This window comes from Protobothrops mucrosquamatus, unplaced genomic scaffold, assembly GCF_001527695.2.
Source record: "Protobothrops mucrosquamatus isolate PMUCROS unplaced genomic scaffold, P.Mucros_1.0 scaffold653, whole genome shotgun sequence".
NCBI classification, from domain to species: Eukaryota; Metazoa; Chordata; class Lepidosauria; order Squamata; family Viperidae; genus Protobothrops; species Protobothrops mucrosquamatus.
The window spans coordinates 108,033-134,969 of NW_015386942.1; the positions used below are offsets into that span (position 1 = coordinate 108,033).

At 39.2% G+C, this 26,937-nt stretch overlaps 2 protein-coding genes across 2 annotated transcripts in view; both read left to right on the forward strand.

Annotated features, from left to right (window-relative positions):
* Positions 1 to 9,252, forward strand: part of FAM53C (family with sequence similarity 53 member C) — a 14,947-nt gene extending 5,695 nt beyond the window's left edge. Inside the window, exons 4-6 of the mRNA XM_015817885.1 lie at positions 1,250 to 1,307; positions 4,889 to 5,616; positions 8,829 to 9,252. Coding sequence (XP_015673371.1) covers positions 1,250 to 1,307; positions 4,889 to 5,616; positions 8,829 to 9,104 — 1,062 coding nt within the window. The 3' untranslated portion in view covers positions 9,105 to 9,252. The remainder of the gene's footprint in view (positions 1 to 1,249; positions 1,308 to 4,888; positions 5,617 to 8,828) is intronic.
* Positions 9,253 to 10,723: 1,471 nt separating this feature from the next.
* Positions 10,724 to 25,650, forward strand: LOC107289190 (C-terminal-binding protein 2-like). The gene is made up of 9 exons (XM_015817895.1): positions 10,724 to 10,772; positions 13,527 to 13,681; positions 14,213 to 14,357; positions 16,689 to 16,895; positions 18,785 to 18,999; positions 22,813 to 22,943; positions 23,057 to 23,184; positions 25,206 to 25,326; positions 25,423 to 25,650. The coding sequence occupies exons 1-9, from the start codon at positions 10,724 to 10,726 to the stop codon at positions 25,589 to 25,591; spliced, it is 1,320 nt and encodes a 439-aa protein (XP_015673381.1). The 3' UTR covers positions 25,592 to 25,650.
* The last annotated feature ends 1,287 nt before the right edge of the window (positions 25,651 to 26,937 follow it).

The following is a 26,937-nucleotide window of genomic DNA, read 5'->3' on the forward strand; positions in this document are numbered from 1 at the left end:
AAGCGGGACTGGCCTAGGGGATTTTATAGGGGTTTTAATTACTTTTAAATTTGACATTCTCAAATATTTCATTTTAATCAAATTTTAACTAGGTGTAATATGTTAGCTTTTTATCATTTGTCAGCCGCCCTGAGTCCGAAAGGAGAAGGGCGGGATATAAATACAATTAATAAATAAATAAATAAATAAATAAATAAATTAATTTCAGGGATAAAATGTAAATGTTTATTTTTTTTCACGGGAATTTCATATTTTCTGTGGTGTGGGGTAGGGAAGTATCTTTAAAATTTTCATCTAATATGGGCAAAGATAAATGGGAAATTTTAAAAATCTGTCAAACATCATAGTTAATAGTTTTATGATTGAGTACAAGATAGCATGGTATGAAAAAGGCTGGTGATCAAGCTTGAATAAATCAGTTTCTGATTATTTTGTCTCAATTGTCTCAGCATTCAGTCTAAATGAAATGCTGGAAAGATTCTCTTGAGGTAACACTTAAATGTTGTCTACTTAGAGCAGACATGTCAAGCACAAGGCCCGGGGGCCGGATGTGGCCCGTGAACTGGTTTCATGTGGCCCGCGAAGCCATCCTGGAAACAGTGAGGGAACAGCCCCCACTGCCTTGGCCCTGGCCCAGGCCGGCCGGGAGCCAATGTACAATTTTGTGGTGGCCATCTATGCTGAAACGCATTCAGTCTTAGCTCCACAAGGCCGTCTAGAAACAGCGAGGAACCAGCCCCTGCCACGTCGGCCCCGCCCCTGGGTGCATGCTGGGGAGGTGTCACCCTTTGTGAGGAATGAAGAAATGGACTATGCCTTGGCGCTTGCCCCGGTCCCACCCCCTTCTGCCAGGGACCCTCAGATCTGTCCCGCTCCTGCCCAGGCCCCCACAGGCACCCTTGACGCGAACAATGTAGAGCTGGCCATGCCCACCCAGTAGGCCACACCCATTCCATCCACGCCCACCCAGTAGGCCGTACCCACCCTGGCCACACACACCCCGCCCCCCCGAGGACAACCGCAATGCTGATGCGGCCCTCAATGAAATTGAGTTTGACAGCCCTGACTTAGAGGGATAGGAATACTGTAGGAATTGGGGAGTGGGCATCATACTTGAATACTGTTAGAATCTCATAAATGAAATTGAGATGTTATGTGAAGTTTAATGGTGGGAATTGCAGAACTAAACATGTTTATAAAGTGCTGGTCCTTGCTGTGATATGATGACTCCTTGTGTTTCTCTTCCTAGCCTTTGCCCGATCATGCTGATGTGGCCAGCTGTGGCAGCCCCTTCCAGATAGCGCCTGGTAAGAACATCTGGCTGGACTTACACCCTTTGTGCCTATATTATCTCTTGTCCTCTTTTTCTTATGTTTTCTGGTCAAAATACACTGATCATTTTTAATCAGTGATCACTATGATAAAAGCTGGAAGAATGTTCAATAATAACAGGAACTACTATTTTCAGGCAATCTGTAGAGGAGGGGAAAGTTTTAAAAGTTTAATAACTTTTAAAAGGTAGGTTTCTTATTTCTGTATGTTTGTACTGGAGGTTCTCCATACTTTCATGTTGCAGTATCCATATAAGCTGTTTCCTATGGTAAATGTATGGTCTTGAATAAATAGCTCACATAAAAATTTTAGGATGTATAAAACTGACTCTAGCAAAAAAGTAAAAATCTATTGTGATGAATAATAAAGGTATAGCAATAATATAGCAAGCTTAATACATAAATAGAACAATTTTAGCATGCAGTGTAAGAAATTCAAGGTGAATAATTTAAAGCATATATTCTGAAATTTAAAATTAATATGCTACCAATGTTGACTCTTATTACAAATAGAATATTGGAACATAATATTATTTATAACTAATATTATCATTTACCATATTTTAAGCTATATACTATGCNTATAGCAAGCTTAATACATAAATAGAACAATTTTAGCATGCAGTGTAAGAAATTCAAGGTGAATAATTTAAAGCATATATTCTGAAATTTAAAATTAATATGCTACCAATGTTGACTCTTATTACAAATAGAATATTGGAACATAATATTATTTATAACTAATATTATCATTTACCATATTTTAAGCTATATACTATGCTACTGGATTCCTAAATGGCCCTTAAAATAAAGCAACCTTTGTCTCTGAAATTGACTCCTGAATAAAATAGCTTTTATTTTTAAAAGAAGGACTTTTATTTGCTGTACAATTTCTTTTTTTGTTGTTGTGCCCAATTTGTCTTAGGCACATTTTATGCAAGAGAGAAAGAAAATGCGCTCTCCCAAAATGAATTATTCTTGTAATTTTTCTGATCATCTTGTGACTATATTATATGATTATTATCATATATTGTACAGCAATTTGCCTTAAAACTCCATTATATTGTAAACATTTGGAATTGGAATAGTTTCTATATAAATGTTTTAATGCACTGGCTGAAAGTATTGTTTAAGGTAAACTATGTAATGTAATATATTCCATAATTTCTAATTTTCTCATTAGCAAGTTTCTGGATAGTTTATAAAAACATAAAATTTGGCTTTAAACCTGTTCGCTTACTTATTGTACAGATTATTACTGGTCTGTCAGAATTTGAATCTACTTCAAGGATCTTGTTTCTACAAAAGGTTACTTTTCAAGTTAAGAAAAACTAAAGGAATACATAGTAAAGGCTTATCTCAGGAAAATATATTTGTCTTAAGAGTTCTATAATATCTGTTGCTTACGTTACTCTAGTCCAGTGATGGCGAACCTTTTAGAGACCGAGTGCCCAAACTGCAACCCAAAACCCACTTATGCATCGTTGGGTGCCGGGTGGGTGTGGCCCATTGGCTGGGTGTGGCCCATTGGGTAGGTGTGGCCCATTGGGTGGGCGTGGCTGCGGTGGTAACGGCAGACTGGGTGAGACTAAAAAGTTCAATCAATCAATTCCAACTTTGCAAGATCTTTTTTTTTCCCCGCGAGAAGTTGAAATTGGCTGATTGATTGAACCTTTTTTTTTTTTTGCACACAGCGGCAGAGGCCTAAAGCGAAAAGGTTTTATAAAACCCAGCTGAAGGCCTAGGACTGGGGCGACAGCGCGCGTGCCCACAGAGAGGGCTCTGAGTGCCGCCTCTGGCACCCATGCCATAGGTTCGCCACCACTGCTCTAGTCTATATTAACTATGATGTTAAAGCTGAAATTGGTTATTTAATATGGCTATCATTCTGTTGGGCTTAAAGATAATGACTCTTCTCCCTTCTGTCTTGTCTAAAATCTTAATTTTATGTTTTGCAATCTTATCTGGTGTCCGCTATTGATGTCTTTTACTTACACTATAGATTAGTTCCCTTAATTGCATGTCCAAACAAATATTTTTACTTGTGGGTGGTGGTTTTTGGCTCAAATAATCTTACTGATTTTTTTTGCTATTTTGACAACGCCAATGTCATACATATGAAAAATAGGCAACTCGTAAGAGTTTCTTCTGTGTATTTACTTCATAGCTGCATGTATTTTTAACTTGGTACTTCACTCATTTGATGATTTTCACGAGTCATTCTGTTTTTGCAGTTACATAGGGTGTTGGGCAAAGGACTCTTAATAGAATTAAAATAGTATGTATTGTGCCTTTCTTTTCTAAAGATATGATTAGGAAGGAAGTAGCTGCATTATAGTGGTGTACAATGTCCAGTAATATGGAGAAATTGTATTTTTCCATAAAGATGGAAGAGAACAATGGAAAACAGCCCTATATCCTCAGGGATGTTAAACATTTGAAAACAGGAAGTTTTTAAATAAACCAAAATTATGTTCTCAATTGTTCAATTAGTTGTTCTCATTTTTTTAGTTTCTCCAGTAGAAAGAAAGAAAAGTGACAGTGTCTATTTTTTAACTACACCCAACTATAAATGGAATTCGACAATGTTTATTTGTGTCAGAAGCATCACAATTAACATAAGGCATACTATATGACATAAAATTTTAAATATACAAGATTAAAATATGTACAAGTTAAACAGATCCTGCCTAGAAATTAGCAACATTAATTGCGTTCTGTGGTGCTTCTATGAGGTCCTCAAGTGTACACTGATCAGGGCACAAAAGACAGGTTTTGTGTTGTCTGCATGTCACCAGAATTGCAAAGGGCAGAAGCCACCAGTTGGCCCCATTTGTTCAGAATATCTCTGGATCTTGTTACACCTGTGCGCTGTCGATTCAGCGTTTTCCATGCTTCCCAGCTTTTGCCAGACCCAGGTGCCAGCTCCTCCATTGGATCCATCCAGTGTTGATTCTTTGTAGCTTTCCATAGGTCCTCTCTGCTTTTACATTCTTTGAAGTCTTCCATCAACCTAAGGAAGCTTTTTTAAAATGTTAATCTCTGATGAGCTGATTGCAGGCCATAGAGAAGGTGTTGTCTAGATATAGATGATTTAAACCTCTCTCTCTGTATGCTGCTGCTTCTCTATGAACATGCGATTTTCTCCAAGAAGCATTATTCTTTTGATTCATAAATATCTCCTTTCCAGCATAGTAAGAAATAATCACATCTTTAATTCAGAGACCTCTTATTTATCTGCCATTATCGTAAAGGACTAGAAAGAACAAATTGTGAATATTTGGCTGGAGATTTAAGTTAAACATTTTAATGGAGGTGGAGAAGAGTTATTAAATTTAGGTCATCATGAGTTAATATAGCAGGCAGATCTTTATTCTACAGTTGCTGTTAAAATATTTAAAATGTTGAGTAGGCTGACAGGTGTTCCAACTTCATGTGAGGAATCCAGTATCTTTTTGTTAAATCACATGTCATAGATTAGAATATTTAACTAAGCTGATCTGGATGACAGCTGCGTCTCTCAACTTAAATTTCCTCTCTCGTGTTATTCTTTACAGAGGGGACTTCATGGAGGGACCTAGCTCCCTGTCCAAAGATCCATCTCCAAGACAACACAGTTTCTTACCAACAGTCCAGCCTAAGCCTTCCCTTGCCAACTTGCAGCCCAGAGAACAGTCCTCTGAACAATCTTGCATCCCAAGCATTGGCCACCAACTCTTTGGTTTCAGAAAAGGTTTCTGTGCCCCCTACCAAAAGACACTGTCGTTCCCTCTCAGTGCCCGAAGACCTTTCCCGCTGGCAAGCTGTTTGGAGACCCCTGGGCTCCAAAGTGTGGACACATATCAAACGCCGGGAGACCAGTGGCGTGGACACTTTAGCAGTACAATCCCAGAACCTGGTTCAGGAAGCCAACAGACTTTGCTTCAATCCAGTCCCCAGTGCCTCTTATCAGTGTGTTCAAGATGGTGCTGTTGGTGGCAGGAGTCCACCATTTTTCAGTCTGGCTCTGTCTCGAGAATCGCCAGCAAGTGTACCGTGGGAGACCGGAGAGACTTTGCAGCCCTACCCTCTGCAACGCCGTTTCTCTCTGTCGCCTGTCAGATTCTTGCCATCCCCCCAGAGCTCCACCACTTCCACACCAGAGCTACTTCGGCACCAGCACAGCCTCCCTCGCAGCCGCTCACAGCCTTGTGACTTGGACACCAGGAAATGCGGTCTCAAGCGGCGCCATGAAGATGATGTGAGGTGGCATAGACCCTCACTTGATTTCTACAAGATGAATCAGGTAAGAAGGGAAGCACCATCTACTTGGCGTCAGAGTCATGTTGATCGAAACCTCCCTGTAAAATCAGTGAAAAATTGAAGTAAAAAGGAAGTGAAAAACTGAAAAACCACTGAAACAAAACTGGATTTTTCCATGCAGCAAAACACATGACATTCAATGATTTTATGGTGCTAAGCAATCTGGTTAAAATGAGTACAGTACACTGTGGAAAACTGGGGATTATCTACAGGGAGTCCTCGATTTATAACTGTAATTGAGCCTGCAAATACAGTTGCAAATTTATGCCAGTCATTAAGTCGGATCATCACGTGACCAACCTAATTTTATAATATTTTTTGCAGTGGTGGTTAAGTGAATCGCCATAGAAGTTAAGTGAATCCATTGTCTGCAATGGGTATTGTTTGCTGGAAAGCAGAAATAAAGGCTGGTTTCCAGCATAAAACACTGTAAATTGCAGTCACATAACCCTGGGATGCTGCAGACCACCATACATGTGGGCCAGTTGCCAAGCCCAAAATGTGACCATGAGAAGGAGCTGGGCTGTCTTCAAATCTGGACCATAAGGGAGGGGTTCATCGTAATTTCGAAGAGCCACTAAACAACCATTTTTAAGTTGAGGACTACCTGTGTATGACACCAACAAAATTCAACTTACCGTTTGAAGATATGACAGTGCTGAAAAAAGTGACTTATGACTAGTCCTTGCAATTATGACTGCGACAGCATCCCTGTAGTCAAGTGGTCATGATTTGGCCATTTGGCAACCCTCACACATTTACAACTTGTTGCAACATCCTGCAGTCATTTGCCATTTGTGACCTTCCCAACCAATCAATACGGAAGCTGACAGGGAAGGTCACAAGTTGCAGTCATGTGACGTCAGGGCAAAAAAGGTAAAATCGTGTTCAGTCACGTGATGTCTCACTTAAGGATTGCACCACTTAGCTAATTTTTTTGGTCTCTATTGTGGTTGTAAATTGAGGACTTTGCTCCAGGTATATTTATTAGAAATGTCAGATCTGATCCTATACAACTAGTGGTATGGGTACCACCTATGGTACATTGGCACCTGGCAGGTGGTACGCGACCATCCTAGAAAAGTGGTAGCGGAGGAGAGGAATGAGCTGAACCGGTGGCAGCACTGCACAAGCCTGAGCGAGAGATGGCTGGAGCTGCAAGGCTGTCAGGGCTCAGCGGAAGCGCCAGGATTAGTGCCGCTTTCCAGCTGATTGGCGCTTTGGGGCTGTCAGGGCTCAGTGGAAGTGCTAGGATCAGAGCCAGGCTCCAGCTGGAGCTCGGCGTTGATCCTGGCACTTCTGCTGAGCCCAGAAGAAGCGCCGATCAGCTGAAATGTTGCAGCATCTCCAGGGTCTTGTGATTTACATTCAGATGCTTGGCAACTGATTCATATTTATGATGGTCACAGTGTCCCAGGGTCATGTGAAGTGACCAAAACCTGCTGCAACCACCCAGCAGACAGAGTAAAAACCAAATATCCACACACACACACCCCCGCTGCCAATCCTCAACAGAAATGCTCACAACAATGAAAACCTTGGACAGGCGGAAGAGCGCCGCCGGGTGGGCAGGCAGGTGTCTTGCTCGGCTGTGGCTTGGGGGGCACTTTTTTCAGTGCTATTGTAACTTCGAACAGTCACTAAATGAACTGTTGTAAGTCGAGGACTACCTGTACTTCATAACTTTTTTCCTTTTTTTTTCGGTCATCAAGTTTTTGACACTTTGTTAGGTGACTGGTGGTACTCGGATATTGCCATATCCTAAAAGTGGTACAATGGATGAAAAGCTTGAAAAGCCCTGCTATATAACACAGATCCTTCCAAAGAGGATACTTGCATTGGCAGTTATATTGAAACCATTTTGAAGGGTCCTTGATGCTCTCTGAGCTTGGTTGTTTTCATGCAGACATTTCATTATTCAAACTAGGTAACATCATCAGTGAAATAATTTGGTCTTGATGAATGCTGGGATTTATAATAACCTGTATTAGCAGGATATTAATTTGTTGTTAGAAGAGTCAGTGGTTATTTGAAACCATTCATGATTAGGGAGAACTAGAATCAAAGTAGTTGAAGACAGCTCACAGGGCTCTTCATACTTAGAAGAACAAAGCATTCCAATATAGGTCTTGGTTTTTTTACCCCCTTTTGTATATTTGCAAGCAAAAAATTGCCCAATGATCCTTAATTGAAAAATGCTGAACTTTTTTTTCTGGATTAGTTCACAGGTGGTCCTTTTTTAAACAATAGCAATTGGACTGGAATTTGTCAGGAAGTGATAATGTGGTTGTGAAGTGGAATGTCGCAGGACCGTGTTGCTTAGCAATGGTGATCCAGGTAGTCTCCTATTGCTGTTAAGTGAGGACCTCACTACTTTCTGCCAGCTTCCAACGAGCAAAGTCAGTGGGGAAGCTGGCAAAAAGTCACAAATTCTAGGCAGCTTGCAAACGGCAGATGGGTGGCTGATGCAGCACAACCAAACATAGGGCGACTGCTCTGGATAGAACACAGGCAGTTGCTGCAGCTTAGCACAAGTGTGGCCAGGGGCAAGCAGGTGCTGCAGAATTGGGAGAAAGTAGCAGAAGCCATTCCTGCCGGCTTCCCCACTGAATTTGGTTGTGGGAAGGCGACAAGGAAGGTCACACGTGATCATGTGACTGCATGGGTACTGGGACAAACGGAACTTCAAGGACTGATTGTAAAAACCACTCATTCAGTCCCATCATAACTTTGAACAGTCCCTGAACAAGTTGTTAACCAGGATTTTCTGGAATGCAATCTATAGCCAGAGGTTGGAGAGACCATAGATAAAATTACTATAAAACAATAAAGATAGCCTAGTAGCAGTAGCTTTGGCAATAGAACAATTGGTTATGTGTATCTAGAATGTTTTAGATTAGAAAGTATAGGAGCACTATTTCCATAGACTTGGCAGATTTGGTTTGTTAATAAAAGCAGTTTTTGAAAATTTATGTCTGTAACCCAGCAAGCTGAACACTTAAAATGTCTCTGGTATTTAGTCATAATAGCAGCTTTTTATATAATAATGTAATTAATGATATTTAATTTCTGGAACTGAGCAATAACTATATTAAGTCATACTAGTGTTCTAATTCACATGTATGCCTGTAAGTTGACATTATAACACAAGATAAATCTGTTGAAATGTACATTTCTTTATTTTTTTTTTGACAGAAACCATTTGCAGGGGAAGTCTGTCAGTTAGACAAATCTGAGGAAGGTGGCTATCCATCATGGCTCTTGACTTGTAGCCCACAGTCACCCTCAGCTCCTTGCAGTCCCATTAATAATTGTATCCAGGTGCTCAGTGAAAGTGAAGAGGAGGAGGATGAAGAAGAAGCAGCAGCAGTACAAGCAGCAAGACAAATAAATTGGAATTTAGCAAGCAAAAGGACACTCTTCCAACCAGACTTTAGTGATCTGGATCTAACTTTGATTGAAGAGAACTAGCATTTGGATGTCTCCTTGAAAAACTGACTTTGGAGTCAGCAGCAAAGGGAGGCTGCACTCCTGGATGAGGGTTGGGGGAGCAGGGTTGGGGGTAGAAGGGAAAATGGCGGTAGGATAACGGGGTTTTGTCTGCTTGTTTCTTTTGTATTAAAAGAGAAAATAAAAAGAAATTGCTAAAGGGAGTTGTATGTCTCTAAGATGGGATCATAAAGCCTGTCAAACGTTAGGAAACAGGAAAAAAAAAACCTTTATTGGCAATTTTACAAATTTGCTTCTCTTGGCAAGCTTTTTTGTCTGTCCCAGATCACAACACTAAGAGACCTTTATTTAAAAAAAAGAATATATATATACTTAATAAAGTCCTACATATAAGAATAACGATTGATTTTTTAAAATTAAAAATACAGTGATAATCGTAATTTGAAATCATGTTACAATCCTGTCGAGTGTTTTTAACTGGATGAATCTTCATCTACATTACTTGTCAGAACTCTAATCTACAGCCGAATATAGGAAGATATTAAACTCAGCATTTGTTTTTCTCTATGAAGAACTTTTCCAAAAGCATTTTGCCCTTAGCTTTAGAATTCAAGAAATATCATCCTGTTGTCTGACAATAAAGCTTTATCTTATTCCATTGAAAAGAATTAACATTTTCCTCTGTCTTTCTAGTCAAATAAAAAAGTACAGCTGCCAGACATAGGAAAATATACATGTAAACAACATGGGAACAGTTTTTGAATGATGTTTTATGTGATCTCTCAAACCTGTGGCTTCGTTATTGAATGAAAAGGAATGAAAACAAATGTATTTTAACACACCCTTTCGCATGAAATGTGTATTATATATATTTTATTTAATTAGAGGGGGAAAAATCAACTTATATATGTAATAATCCTACAAGATTGTTATGTATAAATCCAATAAGTTCAAATCTTCCTCTAACGAAACAGGATTCTATTTGGCACGGCTGTGTAAGCCCTAGCGCTCTAATTAATATTTTTCAACCCTATGTAGCTTTATCACCCACACAAATAAATACCGGATTCTTTGCTGCGGTAAAATTAAAACAAGGCAAAGAAAGGCAGAAGACGAGGTATTGCTGATATTACTGACATCACCAGATGTTTGCTGATCGTTTTCCACGGAATCCGCATTTATTATGACTCGAGAGCGGACCGGAAGCGTGGGAACTTTCAGAAGCGACTCTATGGTTGCAAGAGCCCGACACGCTCCCGTCGGGCCTGTGCCGGGAATCTGGTTTTCCTAGGCCCCAGCCCTTCCGTTTCCGTTTTGGAGGCCGGTGCTTTTGGGGGGGGTGGGGGGAAGAGCGGCGACGGGGAAGAGACAGCCGGAGGCGGCGGCAGCAGCAGCAGCAGCAGCGACAACGGGATCCTGTGGCGCATCGGACGAGCCGGCCAGGCTTTCCGCCCCTCCCAACTTCAGACTTAGGAGGCCCAGGCCGCCGCCGCCGCCGCTGCCGCCAGTTTTCGGCGGGGACGAGTTCGCGTGTTCCGCTTAGCCAGTCAGGCTTCAGCTTCCGTAGCTCTCTCTCGCTTTCTCCCGCCTCCCTCCCCCTCTCCTGCCCAGAGTCGCCCGGGCCCATTTCGGTGTGTCCCATGGACAGGCACAAAGTGAAGCGCCAGAGGCTGGACCGCATTTGCGAAGGTAAACTTCCCGAGCGTCGGAAGGAGGGATGATGGCAGGGCGGCAAGACTCGCTTAAACCCGCGTGTCGGAAGCTGCGGTAGGATTCGGACCTCGTGTCCCGAATTTCTCTCCACGTGGTGTGGTGACAGAAGGTCGCTCTCGTGGAAGCGTTTGCGCCCGCCTGCCTGTGCTGTAAGGCGTCGTGAGCCGACCCTTTCTTTGAAAATGTAGGATCCTCGAGTTATGACCCGGTCCGTCCACGGAGATGCCCAGATTGCACCGCCAGTCCCGACCCGTTACATAAAAACCGCGGTCTGCATCCTCTTTCCTTGGTGGAGGCTGCTACTCTACTATCTCAGCTCTCGTGGTATCCCGTGAATAGCCTTATGATTCCCACTTGACAGAAGGGGGGAAAACGTCTTATAGTGTTTTTTAAGGTGACCCAGTATGTCAAGTGTCTTTTTTAAAAGATACCGTAGATCATTATTATTTGCCATTGAAAAGCACAAACGTTTGTTTTCTCTATTAATGTCTATCCTCTGGTTTCTTGCAAATGGTTGCAATGTGTCGAAAAAGTTTAGCCTTTAGCCTTTTAATCTAAACTAGTTTCCTGCTGTCTAAAGCACGTTTGAATTGCCTGTACCTTTTTATCTTTCACCCCTTTGTATTAAGTAGTAGGAATTGAGGACCAATTGTTTTATTTTTTTTATTTCTGTGGAACATTACTTCTATTTATATATTGTATATCACATATAGCATATTTATATATTATACTTTAAGGCACCTAGCTGAAGTTTTCTGGACAGATTATGAAGCTGTTTTAAAAATAAAACTCTGGGTAATATTATGATAAAAACTAATAAAACTGCCCCTGAAGAAATAAACAAAAAGTAAATGAATTAAAGGAAGCAAATTAATCTTGCTTTGAACTGAAGCCTAAATGATGCTATGCAATGATACGTACATAGAGATGTATGATGTTAAGTTTTGCTCAATTTGGTGGTATTTACTTCACACAGAAGATGATAATTACACTTGCCCCTTACGATGTTGAGAGAAAGCCATTAGTGAATACAAGGTGATTCAGGTCCCTGCATCCTCTTCTGATTCTAACTTTAGACTTTTATGCCCAATGAATGCCTTCTTCTTAGGGTGCTTGCTTGGAACAGAAGCACAACATGCCAAAGTGTCTTCATTTCCCAATAGGTTTCTGTTTGGCTAACAAGGCCAACCAGAACTTGTGGACTCTTGCTCTGAGAATTATTTCATTATTGCTAGGGATTAGAAGGGTTTTCTGTACTTTATTTGGGGCTCAAGTTGTATTTATTGTATATAAACTTGTTATGATATATATATTTGGGTAAAGGTGTCACACTTATCTAAGGTTTGCTAAATCATGGTTCATTGCATAAATACAATTGGCTAGCGATAGAAGAGAATATTTGCAGCTCAAGGCTGAAGTACGGGATCCTTGGTGCCCTTTGAGCTTGGTTGCTTTCTTGTAGACATTTTACTACCAAACTAGGTAACATCAGTGCTAGTACTACAATTGGCTAGGCTTATAACATAATTATAAGTCATAATCATAATTTACCTTACATTACGCTCACACATCATGTTAAAACCAATATGTTGGAACTTTATGTGAACTATGGACTCAATTTCCATCTTTGAGTTATATTATTGTTGGGAAGACTAGTATATTATCTTGAAACATTTGTGCATTTCTGTTGTGTTTTCCATCATTATTTCCTTAGGTAGGGGAGAATAAATTAAATTATTTTTTGGATGTAATAACCATTTCTTATGTGGTTCTTAGGTGTCTTTTGCTATTCAGGTTTGAAAGCACATAAAATACTGAAAGGTTGATAAAAGATATTTGTATGCACGGTTACAACTATCCCATTCCCCACAATTGTTAAAAATATGTTAGAATTATTAATTTAGTCAATATATGCACATAGATATGGGTAAGTACCTTCCATATTATTGTTTTTTTTTCTGAAACATTTAATTTTTAAAGCATTGCTAGGTGCTATTGGCTTATTTGTTCGGTAATTTCTATTCTGACTTCAGCAATCCTCAAGGGTTCCAGATAAGAATATTCTGTTTAAAATATAAAGATACAAATATAAAGATTCTCTGTATTAGGCAATAATAATGTTTACTGCATAAAATACTTCTTTATGAAGGCAGTAATATGCTGAAAAATAATAATGCTGAAAAATCACAAGTTGCTTATCTATGGACCAATGCATTCTTTGAAAACTCAATTTAACAAATGTAGGCCCATGATAACTCAGGCCCATAACTCATTTAGAAATTTATTTGAAACAATATCATTTCATTCATTTTGTAAATTTCAAAAATGTATAACTTAGACCAGCAAATATTTTGAATATTCTGAAAGGGTGTTATGAGATAAAAGTTACAAGATATGAGGAATGAGATTTTACAAGAATACACACACACACACATATTGTGAATCAGTTCTGTAAAATAATTGATGGTACTTGACCATGTAATATATAACTGTGTTTTATTATTATATTTTTTAAAAGAGGTATCTTTCCCAATCTTATTGGAAGAATGGTAGAATTTGAATTTGAGATCTTTTGCACTTATAAGAAGCTCTCTGTCAGTAATTAATACTGTTCCTGAATTTTTCCCAGCACTTTATATATTGGATTGACATAATTGATTTGTAATGGGGCTAGTAGAAGAATACTTTTCATTTTTATTTGTGGGTGAATAATTCTATTTTCTTTTATAGGTATAAGGCCTCCTATTGGTAATGGTCCAATGCCAGCTCGTCCATTGGTTGCCCTCCTTGATGGCAGGGATTGCACTGTAGAAATGCCTATCCTGAAAGATGTTGCCACAGTGGCTTTCTGTGATGCACAATCAACTCAGGAAATCCATGAAAAGGTAAGATTTACAAAAAGAGGGAGGAAATTTCACTTTCCAATGAAAAAATGGGTGAGTTGATTCCAGAATTCATAAAATTTTGCTTTGAGAGCTAGCCATTATTTGTAGTTGCTTTCCACCCTCATTTTGAACCAAATTCTATGGAAACCAGTGGGAACTTAAAAGAACTCAGAAGGGGTGGTCCTTTGTCTAGCAGTTTTTGCAGAAAACGCATACTGCACTTTGCTACTCTGCTTAAGTATGAAAGGCCAGTGGGAAGGGAGAGAAACAGTTCTTTCTCTCTTTTCTGTGAAATTAAAAGGACGTGAAGGAAAAGAGTGATGGTGTTTGTCCTTTTGTAGAAGCAATTATATTCTCTTTCTGTCTTTCACATTCCATTCCTTTCTTGGAGTACTTTGCAGTTCATTGAACAGCAAATAAAGTGTCGATCAGAAGTGGAAGGCTGAATAATAAGTGAGGTTGTAGAATTCTGAGCTTACTAGTTCTAAAGCTATGGAGTAAGCATTATTCTGTTGTTCTATCTTCCTCTAGGTTCTAAATGAAGCTGTTGGGGCTCTGATGTACCACACCATTACCTTGTCGCGCCAGGACCTGGAGAAGTTCAAAGCTCTCCGGGTCATTGTGCGAATTGGCAGTGGCTATGACAATGTGGATATCAAGTCAGCTGCAGAATTAGGTATGGTGATCCCAGTGCAATTAAAAAAAAAAAGGAATATTGGAGAGTGGGTGGGTAGGGAGTACATCCTTCCTCTGAATTTAATTTTGGGGTTTGGGCTGAATTTACTAAAAAATAAACAAATTTCTGAGAGGCAAGTGAAGTATTTCCTATTATTAAGATAAATTTGCAAACCTTCCCGTTGTTATTTAAAATAATTTTACATTGTTTTCATAAGAACATTAATTGTTTTAAGCTATTATCCTTATATTGGAAATAGAGAATTGAACTGAAAAATAGTTACTTGGCTAAAAATATACAGCATGGCTTGAAACCCATAAATATGATATGTTTATGCATGAATATAAATGGAGCCCATGTATTGTCTATACTGTACACAGTTTCATCAAGCAAGTGATTGGTTGCTTTCTTTGTTTTGAAAGCAGTAATGTAACTCTTTAGTCTTAAAATCTTTTTATTTCCAGATAATTTGTGCTGATTTATATTATTTTTTTAAGTATGTATTAAAATGAGATCTACATTCAGATAAACTGGGATTACTAAATTCAGATAATTGAATCAATTTGATATAACTGAAGAAAGAAAAGTATAATTTAACATTTCATCAATTTGCTTGTCTCAGTATTTGAGAGGCTGATCTTTTTTTTAATGTAAAGTTTTATTAGTTTATAATATACGATACAATGAAAATACAAAAGTAGATAGTGGAAAACATGGGGAAGTGAAAAGGGAGTAGAGAAGTAAGGTAAGGGAGAAAAAAAAGGCATTGACTTCTGACTTCCTTTGGTGCAGTAAAGTCGAGCGTCAAGTTCAAAATCTCAATTTTTTACTTTTACAAAATAATATAAACGAGCAATTTCAATAACATCAAATCTATCTAATTGATAAAACCCAAAATCAGAATTTCATTTTTTCCACCTCAAGCACAAAGTCTAGAAGCGGTTTCCCCAAGGGAATAAAAGGATTCGTATTCTTTTCTTGAATCAGTACAGTCAGTTTAGCCATCTCTGCTAGCTCCATCAGTTTTTGTAACCATTCCTCCGTTGTGGGAATTGATGTAGTCTTCCATTTCTGAACGTAGAGTAGTCTTGCTGCTGTCAACATATATAACATCAAAGTTCCATATATTTTTTCCAGGTCTTTGTCCATTAGCCCCAATGGAAAAGTCTCTGGTTTTCTTTCTATATTCACTTTCAGAATTTTCTGTATTAACATTTGAATCCTATTCCAATATTTTCTTGCTTTATCACACACAAAGTCCCCTATTTACCTTTACATTTCCAACATTTGAAATACCTTTATACATTTTTGATAACTTGTCTGGTGTTCAGTACTAACGGTACATCATCTTGTAAAATTTTTCTTTTAAATTATAATTTAATGTAAATTTTAATCCTCTATTCCACATATTTCCCATTGTTCAAGCATTGTATTATACCCAAATTCCTTGTCCACTGAATCATACAGTGAGTATTTGAGAGGTTGATCTGAAGAAGTTTCTAATTTCTTTAGGTCCAGATTTCTAGTCAATACATCTTTTTGGTACTGAATTATTGAGATTCTTTTGAATGTTTGTTTGAGCTTCAAGTTTATACTTTCTTGAAATGAGAATTTTGAAAAAACAATAATATTTCCAAGTTATGGTATGCTTGAGGAGAAACAGTTCTTTACTGTGAGAAGTAATTTAACAACAGATACTGTAGAAAGTCCTTTGACGTTCAGTCAATTAAAATAATTTCAAGAAGCAGGGCTAGGAAGACTCTGCCAGGATAAAAGAAATTAGATGAACCTATCATTTGAGCAGTGTAATGCAGCCAACAGCCCTATGCAGGTAATCAGCCCTGCAATCTAATAAAAGTTACCCGCTCTTTTCCTAGTAACTGTTAAGACAGACAGCAGGAGAGAGTAGATTCTGTGGAAGCAGAAAGGAAAAGAAGAATGAGGGGTTGGAGGAACTTGTGTAACATCTAAAAGGAAGAGGGACTATAAGTTTGTAACTATTTGTTGAAAAGGAAGTTGGAAATCATATTTCTTAACCTTATTATTTCCCCCCCCCTTTTTCATTTCTTTCCTTTTGTCTTTGAATTCTCTTTTTATTCTATGAAAAATACTTAATAAATATAAATTTTTAAAAAGATAAAGGAAAAGAAGGCTCATCCACTAATGGTGTGTGATTCTCAATAGATTACTTCCGAGGGAATATAATTGGCGGGCAAAATAAAGCTTCTTATCTTGGCCTACATAAAATTCAAGTACAGGATCAGATTGATATCAAAATGCTGAGATTATATCGCAGTCGGTAAAATGTATTATATGTTCCCATTTCCTTAGGCATTGCAGTATGCAATATCCCTTCATCTTCTGTAGAAGAAACAGCTGATTCTACCCTCTGTCACATCCTAAACCTTTATCGTCGGGTTACATGGCTTCACCAAGCCATGCGGGAAGGAAACAGAGCCTCGAGTATGGAGCAAATCAGAGAGGTGGCTGGTGGGGCTGTACGTATCCGTGGTGAGACCTTGGGCATCATTGGCCTTGGTAAGCAGCAGTGCTTTTGAATAATGCAGTTAGCTTGGATGATGTTCTAGTGCACTGGTGGCGAACCTATGGCACGCGTGCCAGAGTCGGCACTCAGAGCCCTCTCTGTGGGCACATGCGCCGTCGCTCCAACCCTGCCTCCCCCTGCGGCCCCCTCATCAGCAGCCCCCCCGGAGGAGAGTCACCCCCGGGGGCAGAGCAGCGCAGCCAAGCATATGGCAGCTGGGCAGCAGGGACAAGACTCTGCCCTCGTGCCCCGTCGCGCGCAGATGATGCGGGGCACGGATGGAGGGCGTGGCCACCATGGCGCTGCAGGGTCGCCTGAGTGATCTTTAGCGGGCCGTGGAGGTGGTAGGTGGCCTGGCAGGTGGGGTGGGAACAGGGCAGGGCAGGGGTGGAGCGGGCGGGGCGGAGCGATGGGGGTGAGGGGAGGGCGTTTTTTGGGCACTCGGTCTCTAAAAGGTTCGCCATCACTGTTCTAGTGTGACAAAACATTCAAACATTTCAGTTTCTGTATTTCTCTTGTGTACTTGTTGCTTTTCTACTTTCATGACTTGGAGGAATCCATCGCATTCCATTTAATCTGGTAGCAAAGTTAGGATGTGTGCTTACTCTGAAAGCCACAATTAGAAAAGCTGTTTGTTGCAGGTGAGAGAAAGATTGAAGATATAAATCCAGTCCTCCTTAACTATTTCTTAGAAATCTGATTGATAGGTTATGTGCCATAATTGATTCTTAGCGAACATGTAGATAAACTTGCTCCATGATCAATCTGTTCCTAACCTTGTCTTAGAAATTTGTCACACCTGAATTATTTTATTGAACATGCTCTTCCAAGGTTATGGAGCCAATTTAACATAATTCATAATGTGCTAATGCTTAGATAACCAGACAAACAGTATAATAACTAATACCTAAAAGTGTCAGGTATACCCAAGTACTGGAATTCTTGGATTTAAGAAGGAGAGCACTGAATTGAAAGAGTTAGAGAATAAATAATAGAGATGTGCACAACTTAACAGCTGATTAAAGAATTGAATATTCTCTTTCCAAATCAGTGTATTTTGCACAACTCTGGTGAGTAGGCATTGTGCTGAATGCGTGTATTTTTTCTAAATTGAAGATATTCTTTTGTCATTAAAGTAGAGGAGAACACTAGCTGTTCTCTCTTAATAACTGTATTGTTTTTAAATAAATATGTGACTATTTTGCACATTTGGGACCATTAGACAACTTTGAGAGCACTTATGTGGAAATATCTTCCCTTTTTTCTCAGACCTGAATAGCTGCACATCCAAATTGGACTGCAATTATTATTTCTATTTACTGTACTTTTATTTCTCTCAGTAACAGAAACTCTGTTGTGCTCAGCATTTTTCACCATGGCTTCTCCTAGGTGATAGAACCGTAGCTCAGTTCTGTATTAAAACCCAAAATGTTTCCTCATTCATTAATGCACATCCACAATAAACAGAAATCCTCAAACATAGGCAACATTTAACTGTTCCATAGAAATACAAAAAGTTACAAGCACACATGAAAAAGGCAACAGTCTTATCTCAGAAAAAGCAAACACCATCCCAAGAGATAAAACACAAACATCATTAAAGATCCCTAAATATATGCCCTCCCCCACCACAGATATTCAGGTAAATTGTCTCACCCCCCGCCCCCCAATTATTCCTACAAATATATAAAACTCACCTTTACCATGACTAGAATATTAAAGATATGTCAAGCGTACTGGCAGAAGAAGTTGGAGAAAAGCAAGTTAAGCATTGGGCAGCTTATGTTTATTTTGTCTAAAACAAATCCTGTCTTAGTATTAAGTGGAAATGCAACCAGTCCCTAATGATGAGCTTAAGATTCCCATCTTTTCTTTTTCTAAGGCCGAATTGGGCAAGCGGTTGCCTTACGTGCAAAACCCTTTGGTTTCAACGTTATTTTTTATGATCCTTATTTGCCTGATGGAGTGGAGCGTTCCTTGGGATTACAGCGGATGGCCACCTTGCAAGACCTCCTAATGCATAGTGATTGCATCACATTGCACTGTAGTCTAAATGAGCATAATCATCATCTCATCAATGACTTCACCATTAAACAGGTACAGCTTTACCTTGAGCAGGGCATACAAATTACCGTCATGCAAATTTCAGGAAAGTAATGCCACGTGCAGGTTTATACGTAGCAATTGAATTGAATTGAATACTTTATTTGGCCAAGTGTGATTAGAAGCATAAGGAATTTGTTTCTGGTGCAGAAGCTCTCAGTGTACATGCAAAGTGACAGAATAATGATCATCATCATCATAATACCAATACAAGGCAGGAGTAAGAAAGATAATAATACTACAGCCATGCTATGTGGGAAAATATAGATAGATATTAGGCAGCACTGTGAGAATTAGGTCTTCAGCAGAGTGATGGCCTGAGGTTTTAAGCATATTCAGCTTCATATTGTTACGGCTACATCAGAGGGCCAGTTCTTCAATCTCCTGCTGATGAAACAGACCACACACATTTTTTTCTAGATTGCCAGAAGTGGGGGGCCTGGAGGGATTAAGATACTTATTGGTGGTGTATTTGAGGTGGGGTAGGAAGTGGCAGATGATGGTGATCTCCTCTCAAACCTACAGTAGAACACATTCAGGTCATCTATACCAGGGGTCTTCAAACTTGACCCTTTTATGACTTGTGGACTTCAACTCCCCAGAATTCCTCAGCCAGGCATGCTGACCCCTGATCTATACCTTTAATTGCACTTTTAATTGGACCCAGAAGCAAACTGGCAACCAGGGCAGCTCATGAAGCAGAGGTGTTCCAGAAGCATTCCGAAGCATGAATATTACTCATGCTGGCACATTCTGTGGACCAATTGATATTTTTGGATGGCCATTATGGCAACCCCATATAGAGAACATTACAGTAGTCAAGGTGTTAGGTGACTAGGGCATGAATGACTGAAGTCATTCTAGGACTGGCTGAAGTCTGATCTAGGAAGTCGTGCAAAGGCCTTCCTAGCTTCCTAGCTATTCTTCAAGCAGGAGTCATAAGTCCAGCAAGCCCCCCAATTTGCTTACCAACCTTGAGGGGGAAAGTGCAAACCGATCAAAGAATATCTTTTCATCTGAGTGATTCAAACACCCACAGCCATTTAGTCTTGGTAAGATTAAGTGGGAGATAGTTCTTCCCCATCCAAACCCCTACACCCTCTAGGCATTGGGACATCTCGCAGCCTCACTTGGGTAACGCAAAGTTGAAAAATGCAATGGGGTATCATCAGCATACTGATGGTACTAAACCCAAAACCAGCAGATGAGTTCATCAGCAGTGTCATGTAGATGTTGACAAGGAAAGGAGAGAGAGAATAGAACACTGTGGCACTCACCAGCAGGGCCCCAGGGAATGATCTCTCCCCTCACACCAGATAAAATAGGAATCTTGAGAAGCCTTCTGCAACAAATTTGCAAGGCAGAAATGCACATGTAGCTCAAAACCTGACACTATTTTGGTACAAATCTGGGTGAGGCTTTGAGTTGGATGGTCCTGGTTTCAGTCAATGCGTTCTTAGGTCTAGATAGCTACAACTTTCATCCTTTTTGTTTCTGAAATTTATTATTATTATTATTAAAATTTATTTATTTGCCATCCATCTTGCAGTTCGAGACCACATTTAGCTGGAATGGTTGGATTCATTGATGAGTCCATCAAATAGATGATCTTCCTTTGAGACTTACGATGATGCCCATATTCTTCAAGGAATTTGTAATCAATTACTCTATTAAATAGACAATAACATCATATTAGGTCTTCAAGCATTTCCTGCACCATGGTTAAAAGCAATGTCACACGGTCGCCAATTGTGACCTCCTGCCAGTTTCCCTACTGACTTTGCTTGTAGGAAACCAGCAAACAAGGTCACAGATAGCAATCACATGACTGCAAGATGCTGCAGTTTGCAATTCTGAGTCAGATGCCTTGATCATGATCACGTGACTGCAGGGACACTGCTTTTGTCTGAAGTACAACCGGTAGTCAATGCATAAGAGCAAATAACAGCTACCAGTATAACGATTCAAATGATCAACAAAACCATCAGGTTTTAAGGGATTTACAAAAGACAAGGAGGCTTGGTGTGTTCTCCATCTTGTGAGCAGGGTATTGTACAACATGAGAACAACTACAGAGAAAGCATGTTGCTAAGTCCCCTGTCCCCTCACTTTATGTGAAGTGAGTATTTTTAGAATCTTTCCCTGAAAGAAAACACACAGAGCAGACCAGATCTTGATGGGACAAATAAGTTGGTATAATGGATTCTTCTGATCAGGAGAAAAACTGACAAAATGTAGTTCTTCTGAGATTTTGTTAGTATATAATACTATTGACTGGATATCGTACTGGATAACTATCATTTTTTGAGAAATGATTCTGTTCATAAGTGCAGAATTGTTTCTAAAAGGTTGTACTGAGTTGTTTTATGCTTGGTTCCTGATAAGTGGTCTAAAAGTTCTGTTCTACCTCTGATAGTTTTTAACTTTTTTATAAAGCTGTTGAGAGAGATCATTGAAAGAATTAGGATGTTTTCATTGTCATTTGAATTATAGAAACCATATAGGTGCTAGATAAATTTTTGAAGACAACAGTGGGTTGTATGAGGGCACAAATTTCAACTTAATTCTAATCTTTGACAGATAATTTTCAGATCTAAGAAGCAGGGAGATAATCTGTTGCGAATGGGAGTGCAGTACTCTTAAAAGAGAAGGTGTGCACATTTGGGACTTTCTTGATTCAGTTTTATCACAGAGACACAAGTGGCCTCAATAATAGAGAATACCCTTTCCCAGTGTTGGCAAATGTGAAGTTGTCAGTCCTCTGACATAGATTGCTATCAGCCCATTTATTTTGGGGTATTCATGAAAATGATCCTGAAAATATAGTTGGTCTAAACTGGAACAATCAGGACACTGATAAATTATAGGTGTTAGAGATCCTATGATACTGAACCCAAAATGGGCCTGTTAAATGGGCCCGATTCAAGATGCTGATTCTGGATTACAAAGCTTGAAACATTTTGGGATCTGTTATGTGAAAAATGATTCACTCTGTACATGTCCATCTTTATTTTTGGAACATCGGGAAAATTCGTTTTGTGCAAATCTTTGTATTTTTGAGGCACAGGCAGTCCCCTAGTTAAGAACAACGGACTTAAGGACAACCCCTAGATAGCAACGCGCTGTCTATTATTAAAAATGGCGGAGAGCATTCTCCTTCCTGGAGCTGACAAACTGTTGAAGTTGTGCAATACTTTAAGGCTGCTGAAACTGCATATTGTTAATATATAGCCTGTTTGCCGAAATTTTTAGTGATTTCTTTAAAAACAGAACAATTTCAGCAGTTTCTCTGCCCAAGGAAGGACGATGCTGTCCATCATTTTTAGTACTAGTCTGTTTGTAAACACGAGTAAACGGTCTGTTTGTAAACACGAGTAAACACGAGTAAACGGTCTGTTTGTAAACACGAGTTCTGACTTACATAAAAATTTGGGTTAAAGACAGGAACAGAACTCTGTTCTGAACCCAGGGACTGCCCGTGGTATATATTTGTTTTTAAATAAATGTGTGAAAAGTTCAGTCCATTGGAACAAATGTGTCGGGATTTATGGAGGTTTTTATTCATGCTTGTTGCCTTGACACTCCTTATTCATATAAGTCACCTTTAGTTTGAAAAGAATAGGAGCAAGGTTTCGATAAGCCCGATTAATTTCTATACTGCATCACCTGGGGCCTTTGTATAATGGCAAGACACCAATGAATTAAATGAGTAAATACATTTGAATTTTAGAATAATCGTTTTCATAATACTGTTTTAAGTGCAATAATTGAATCTCGGTGGCCCTTTCTGTATTTTTTCCTATATAGATGCGTCAGGGCTGCTTTCTGGTGAATACGGCGCGTGGAGGTCTGATTGAAGAGAAGGCCCTGGCTCAAGCCCTAAAGGAAGGGAGGATCAGAGGGGCTGCTCTTGATGTGCATGAGTCAGAACCTTTCAGGTAACCGTTACGCTATCGGGCCTTTGTCAGTTTTCAATAGGATACGTATCTCTCTGCATCTTAGAGCCACCAGCGATCATAATCCAAAACATGCCTGTTTCTCTACATCACAGTTTTGCTAATGGGCCCCTAAAAGATGCTCCCAATGTGATTTGTACTCCTCACACAGCCTGGTACAGTGAACAGGCTTCTATTGAGTCGAGAGAGGATGCGGCTAAGGAGATCCGAAGAGCCATCACAGGTAATTGAAAAACCCCGCTCTGTAGTTGCTTCCCAAATGACTTCACTGCACTAGGTCTGTGTAATAGCAACAGGTTGTGCACCATTTTGTGTGCGACCAAATAATAAGTACTTTTTTTAAAAAAAAAATTGATCTTCCTCTGATCAATTGTGTTTTAAGTGCCATGGTATGTATGGACTCTGCTTTTTTGATCCCTAGTTTTGAATGTGGATATTTTATTTTTTCAAGTCACGAGGTTCCCCCCCCCCGATCTGTTTATGTGCCTATATAGTCTTCCTTGTCTTCCTTTCAGTGACCATTCTAAATCACTGTTTCTTGTTGTCTTTGGCAGTAGGAAAACAGTAATCTGAAGTAACTGACTAGGATATTGCTTTATTCCATATTATTAATGGCAGAAGGAATAAAAGTGCAATCTCCTTTGAGTCAAGCTTGATTCTTGGTGATTTTTTTAGACACACAGTTTTCTTACAAGAGATCCACAGTATCTTCTATCTAGGATATCTTTATTTCCAAGATTCATTTACAGCTCTGGATATTCTCCCATCCAAATTCCAATCAGGCTTGATGCTGCTTAGCTTCTAGGCCCAGAGAAAGTCAGCCAGGTGCTACCAGCAGAGAAGCAAAAGCTTTTTCCCAATGGCATTTTCTTGTGCTGATCAGTTACAGCTCCAAAGTCCTATGTAGTTCTTGAGCTTCAGATTGCTTTTTTATAAAGGTTTTTTTTAAAACCTATGGGTAACAGTAGGAGTTGCATACCTGTAGGATTAAAGCAAGAGTGAGCAGGCCTGCACCACTTTCTAATCTCACACACTTCATTCGTAGAGAGATGCATGTCCATTCTTTTTCTATATCTCCCTCCCTCCATCCCACCCCTTTGAAACAATTGTGGAGAGTTAAGAGTCAAGCTTTTTTTATTAATAATACAAAATTAAAAACACATTGGACATAGATATGACGTCACTGGTTCCATACATCTTCCAACATTTTACAATAGTATTAGTACTCATATAGACATATGGTTCTTGAACTTTGCTCACTATTTATAATATACTATTAACACTTTTTCCCTTATTTCTATATATCTATTTATCTTTTAAATATACATTTGTCTATAATCTATATTTTATTCTAGCACTATACATTTATCTTGGCTACCCTCTTATTGTCTATCCAATCATAAAATTGTTCGCAGATTTCATAGTACTTGGCTTCACTTTTGTCCTTGAGTTCCCATGTAAGTCTATCCATTTCAGCGCAATTGAAAATTTTTAATAATATTTCCTCTTCGGTTGGAGTATCTTTCTCTTTCCATTTTTGAGCGAAGGCTATTCGTGCCGCTGTTACTATATGCAGTAGTAAATAATTTGTGTCTTTCTTATATATTTTTTTTTATAATTCCCAATAAGAAAAATTCCGGTTTGGCTTCTATATCTATTTGCAAAATTTCTTCCAACCACTTCTTTAATAAGTTCCAAATTTTTTTGTGCCTTTGGGCATTGCCACCGCATGTGGTAGTAATTCCCAATGGTCGTTAAGAGTCAAGCTTAACTATATGCAGAAAACGATTTGCAGAGTTCACAGTGCATCTGGAGAGAAAAATGAATTTTTGCCTTTTTAGCTGTTAAGCCCCCATTTTGGGTACAATAATATCTTTTTAAAAAAAAATTAAAATCTTCTATTTGTTCTACCGGACATTAGAAGTGTAATTACTGGAAGGAGGGGAGAAAAGAAAATCATGAGCCAGAGGTATGTATCCAGTTTTGAACTTACTGCTGCTTTGTAGGGAATGACCATTTGGGCAGTAGTTTTAAATATATTGGTCTAATAAGACACATAGCAAGGGATCATTTTATGGTTCTTATTTTCCAGAGAAAACTCAAATTATTCATGTGAGCATGATTTGCTGTGTATTTTTTTTCTTTGCTTTGTTGAGGAACTTTTGATACGTTTTGGAATACATATACATACACAAGCATGGATATTGGCATAACCTTTCTCTTCGTTTGTGGACTTTGACATAGGTCACATACCTGATGGTTTGAGGAACTGTGTTAACAAGGAATACTTGCTTTTAGCGGCTCAGTGGTCTGGCATTGATCCTGCAGCTGTACATTCAGAGCTTAATGGAGCTACAGCTTACAGGTGAGATACATACATCTGAATTTTTAGCAGTGAAATTGTAAAAGGAATGCTTATCAGAGTGACTTTCAATTACCATACGTTTTCTTCTTACGACAGGTTTCCTCCAGGAGTAGTAGGCGTAGCCACCTCTGGGCTACCGGAGCCACCAGTTGAGGGAATTGTAGCTCACAGCATCCCCTCTGTGTCTCACTCTGCACCACACACTCCTTCTCCAGGAGAGTCAAGCAAATTGGAGCCAGACAGAGAAATCTCCACTGACCAGTAGCACCTCTCTTGTCTTATTCAGCCCTTAACATAAAACAGGGAAAGTCTCCTGTTTTTAGGACATATTGTGACACCCCCTCCTCTCCTGGACTGCTTCCTCAATGGACAGGAGAATGCATTTCATTATTGGCAAATTCTAGCTTTTGCCTTTAAACAGGTATTTTTATAATGAATTTAGTTTAAATCTCTTGGTGAATCTCTTTCTTTACCTGGGGCAATGAAGTAGTGATTTTTCATTGTTTTGATAATGCTTAGTTTTAACACGCAAATTCGTATGCCCCTGCCTCCCGTGTATGATATAGAGGAAAACAGTACCAAACTGAACAGTACCTGGATGAACACATGAATTCCAGTGATTTCTATGACTGGTGTGGTTTTTTTTAATGTGATTTCTTAGGTTGAGTTATCAGTTATGTCTCAGGTACAAGTAATAAAGACACTGTATTGGGATCGGGTGGGGGGAAGCTGTGCATCTGGATTGCTTGATAGAAAGTAGAGTCCTTGCTCAGTTGTGAGCACTTAACTGCTTCAGTCCTTCCTGCTTGCATTAGCCCGATGTGGTTGTTGAATGATTTGTTCCTGGGGCTCTGGATAAATAATTAAAAAACACAAGAGTGGATGTGGAATGCTACCTGGAATTTGTACGTAAAACATTTACAGAAAATCAGTTGGATTCTTTTAATAGTTAAGTTGCTTGGCGGGTTACGGGAAGGAAGATGGTTGAAGTGAGATTTTGAGCCCAGCTCAGGGAATGAGGACTCGGCTCCACATAGGAAAGTAGGAGGAATTTCAGAGCTCAAGACTTCGTGTTACGGGATGTCTGCGTACAAACAGTGCAAACTTTGCAGCAACAAAAAAGGTAAAATCCTAGAACTTAATTTAGGATTGAAGTCTCTTTGACCTGTCTCTTTATAGCTTCAAAGGCCAAGCTAGGATTTTTCCCTTTGACTTTGTCTAGTGTGAAATGTTATTAGGGATGTGTGTGTCCAGCCTTCATATTTTTTTTTACTCCTACTCTTCTCTGAATTTCTTGCCTTGCAACAAACCAACCAACAGATCTTATTCTCAAGCCAGCAACTAGCTATGCAGATTCTTCCTGAAAGATGCAGTTGTTCTGTTATATGATAGTTTTCTAACTTGAGTGTGTTTTAAATGAGGCATTTAAACCCTATATAGAGGCAGTACTAGGGTATAATTTGTTGGGGGCGGGAGGGGGGGAAATTGCTTTTTCCTTAGCATATTGTCTACACAGCATATATTTCATCATGAAACAAAATATTTATTAATGTTCATATGTATTATTTTTACGTTGTTTGGAATTTTGAGCATGAAACATTATGTTTTTTT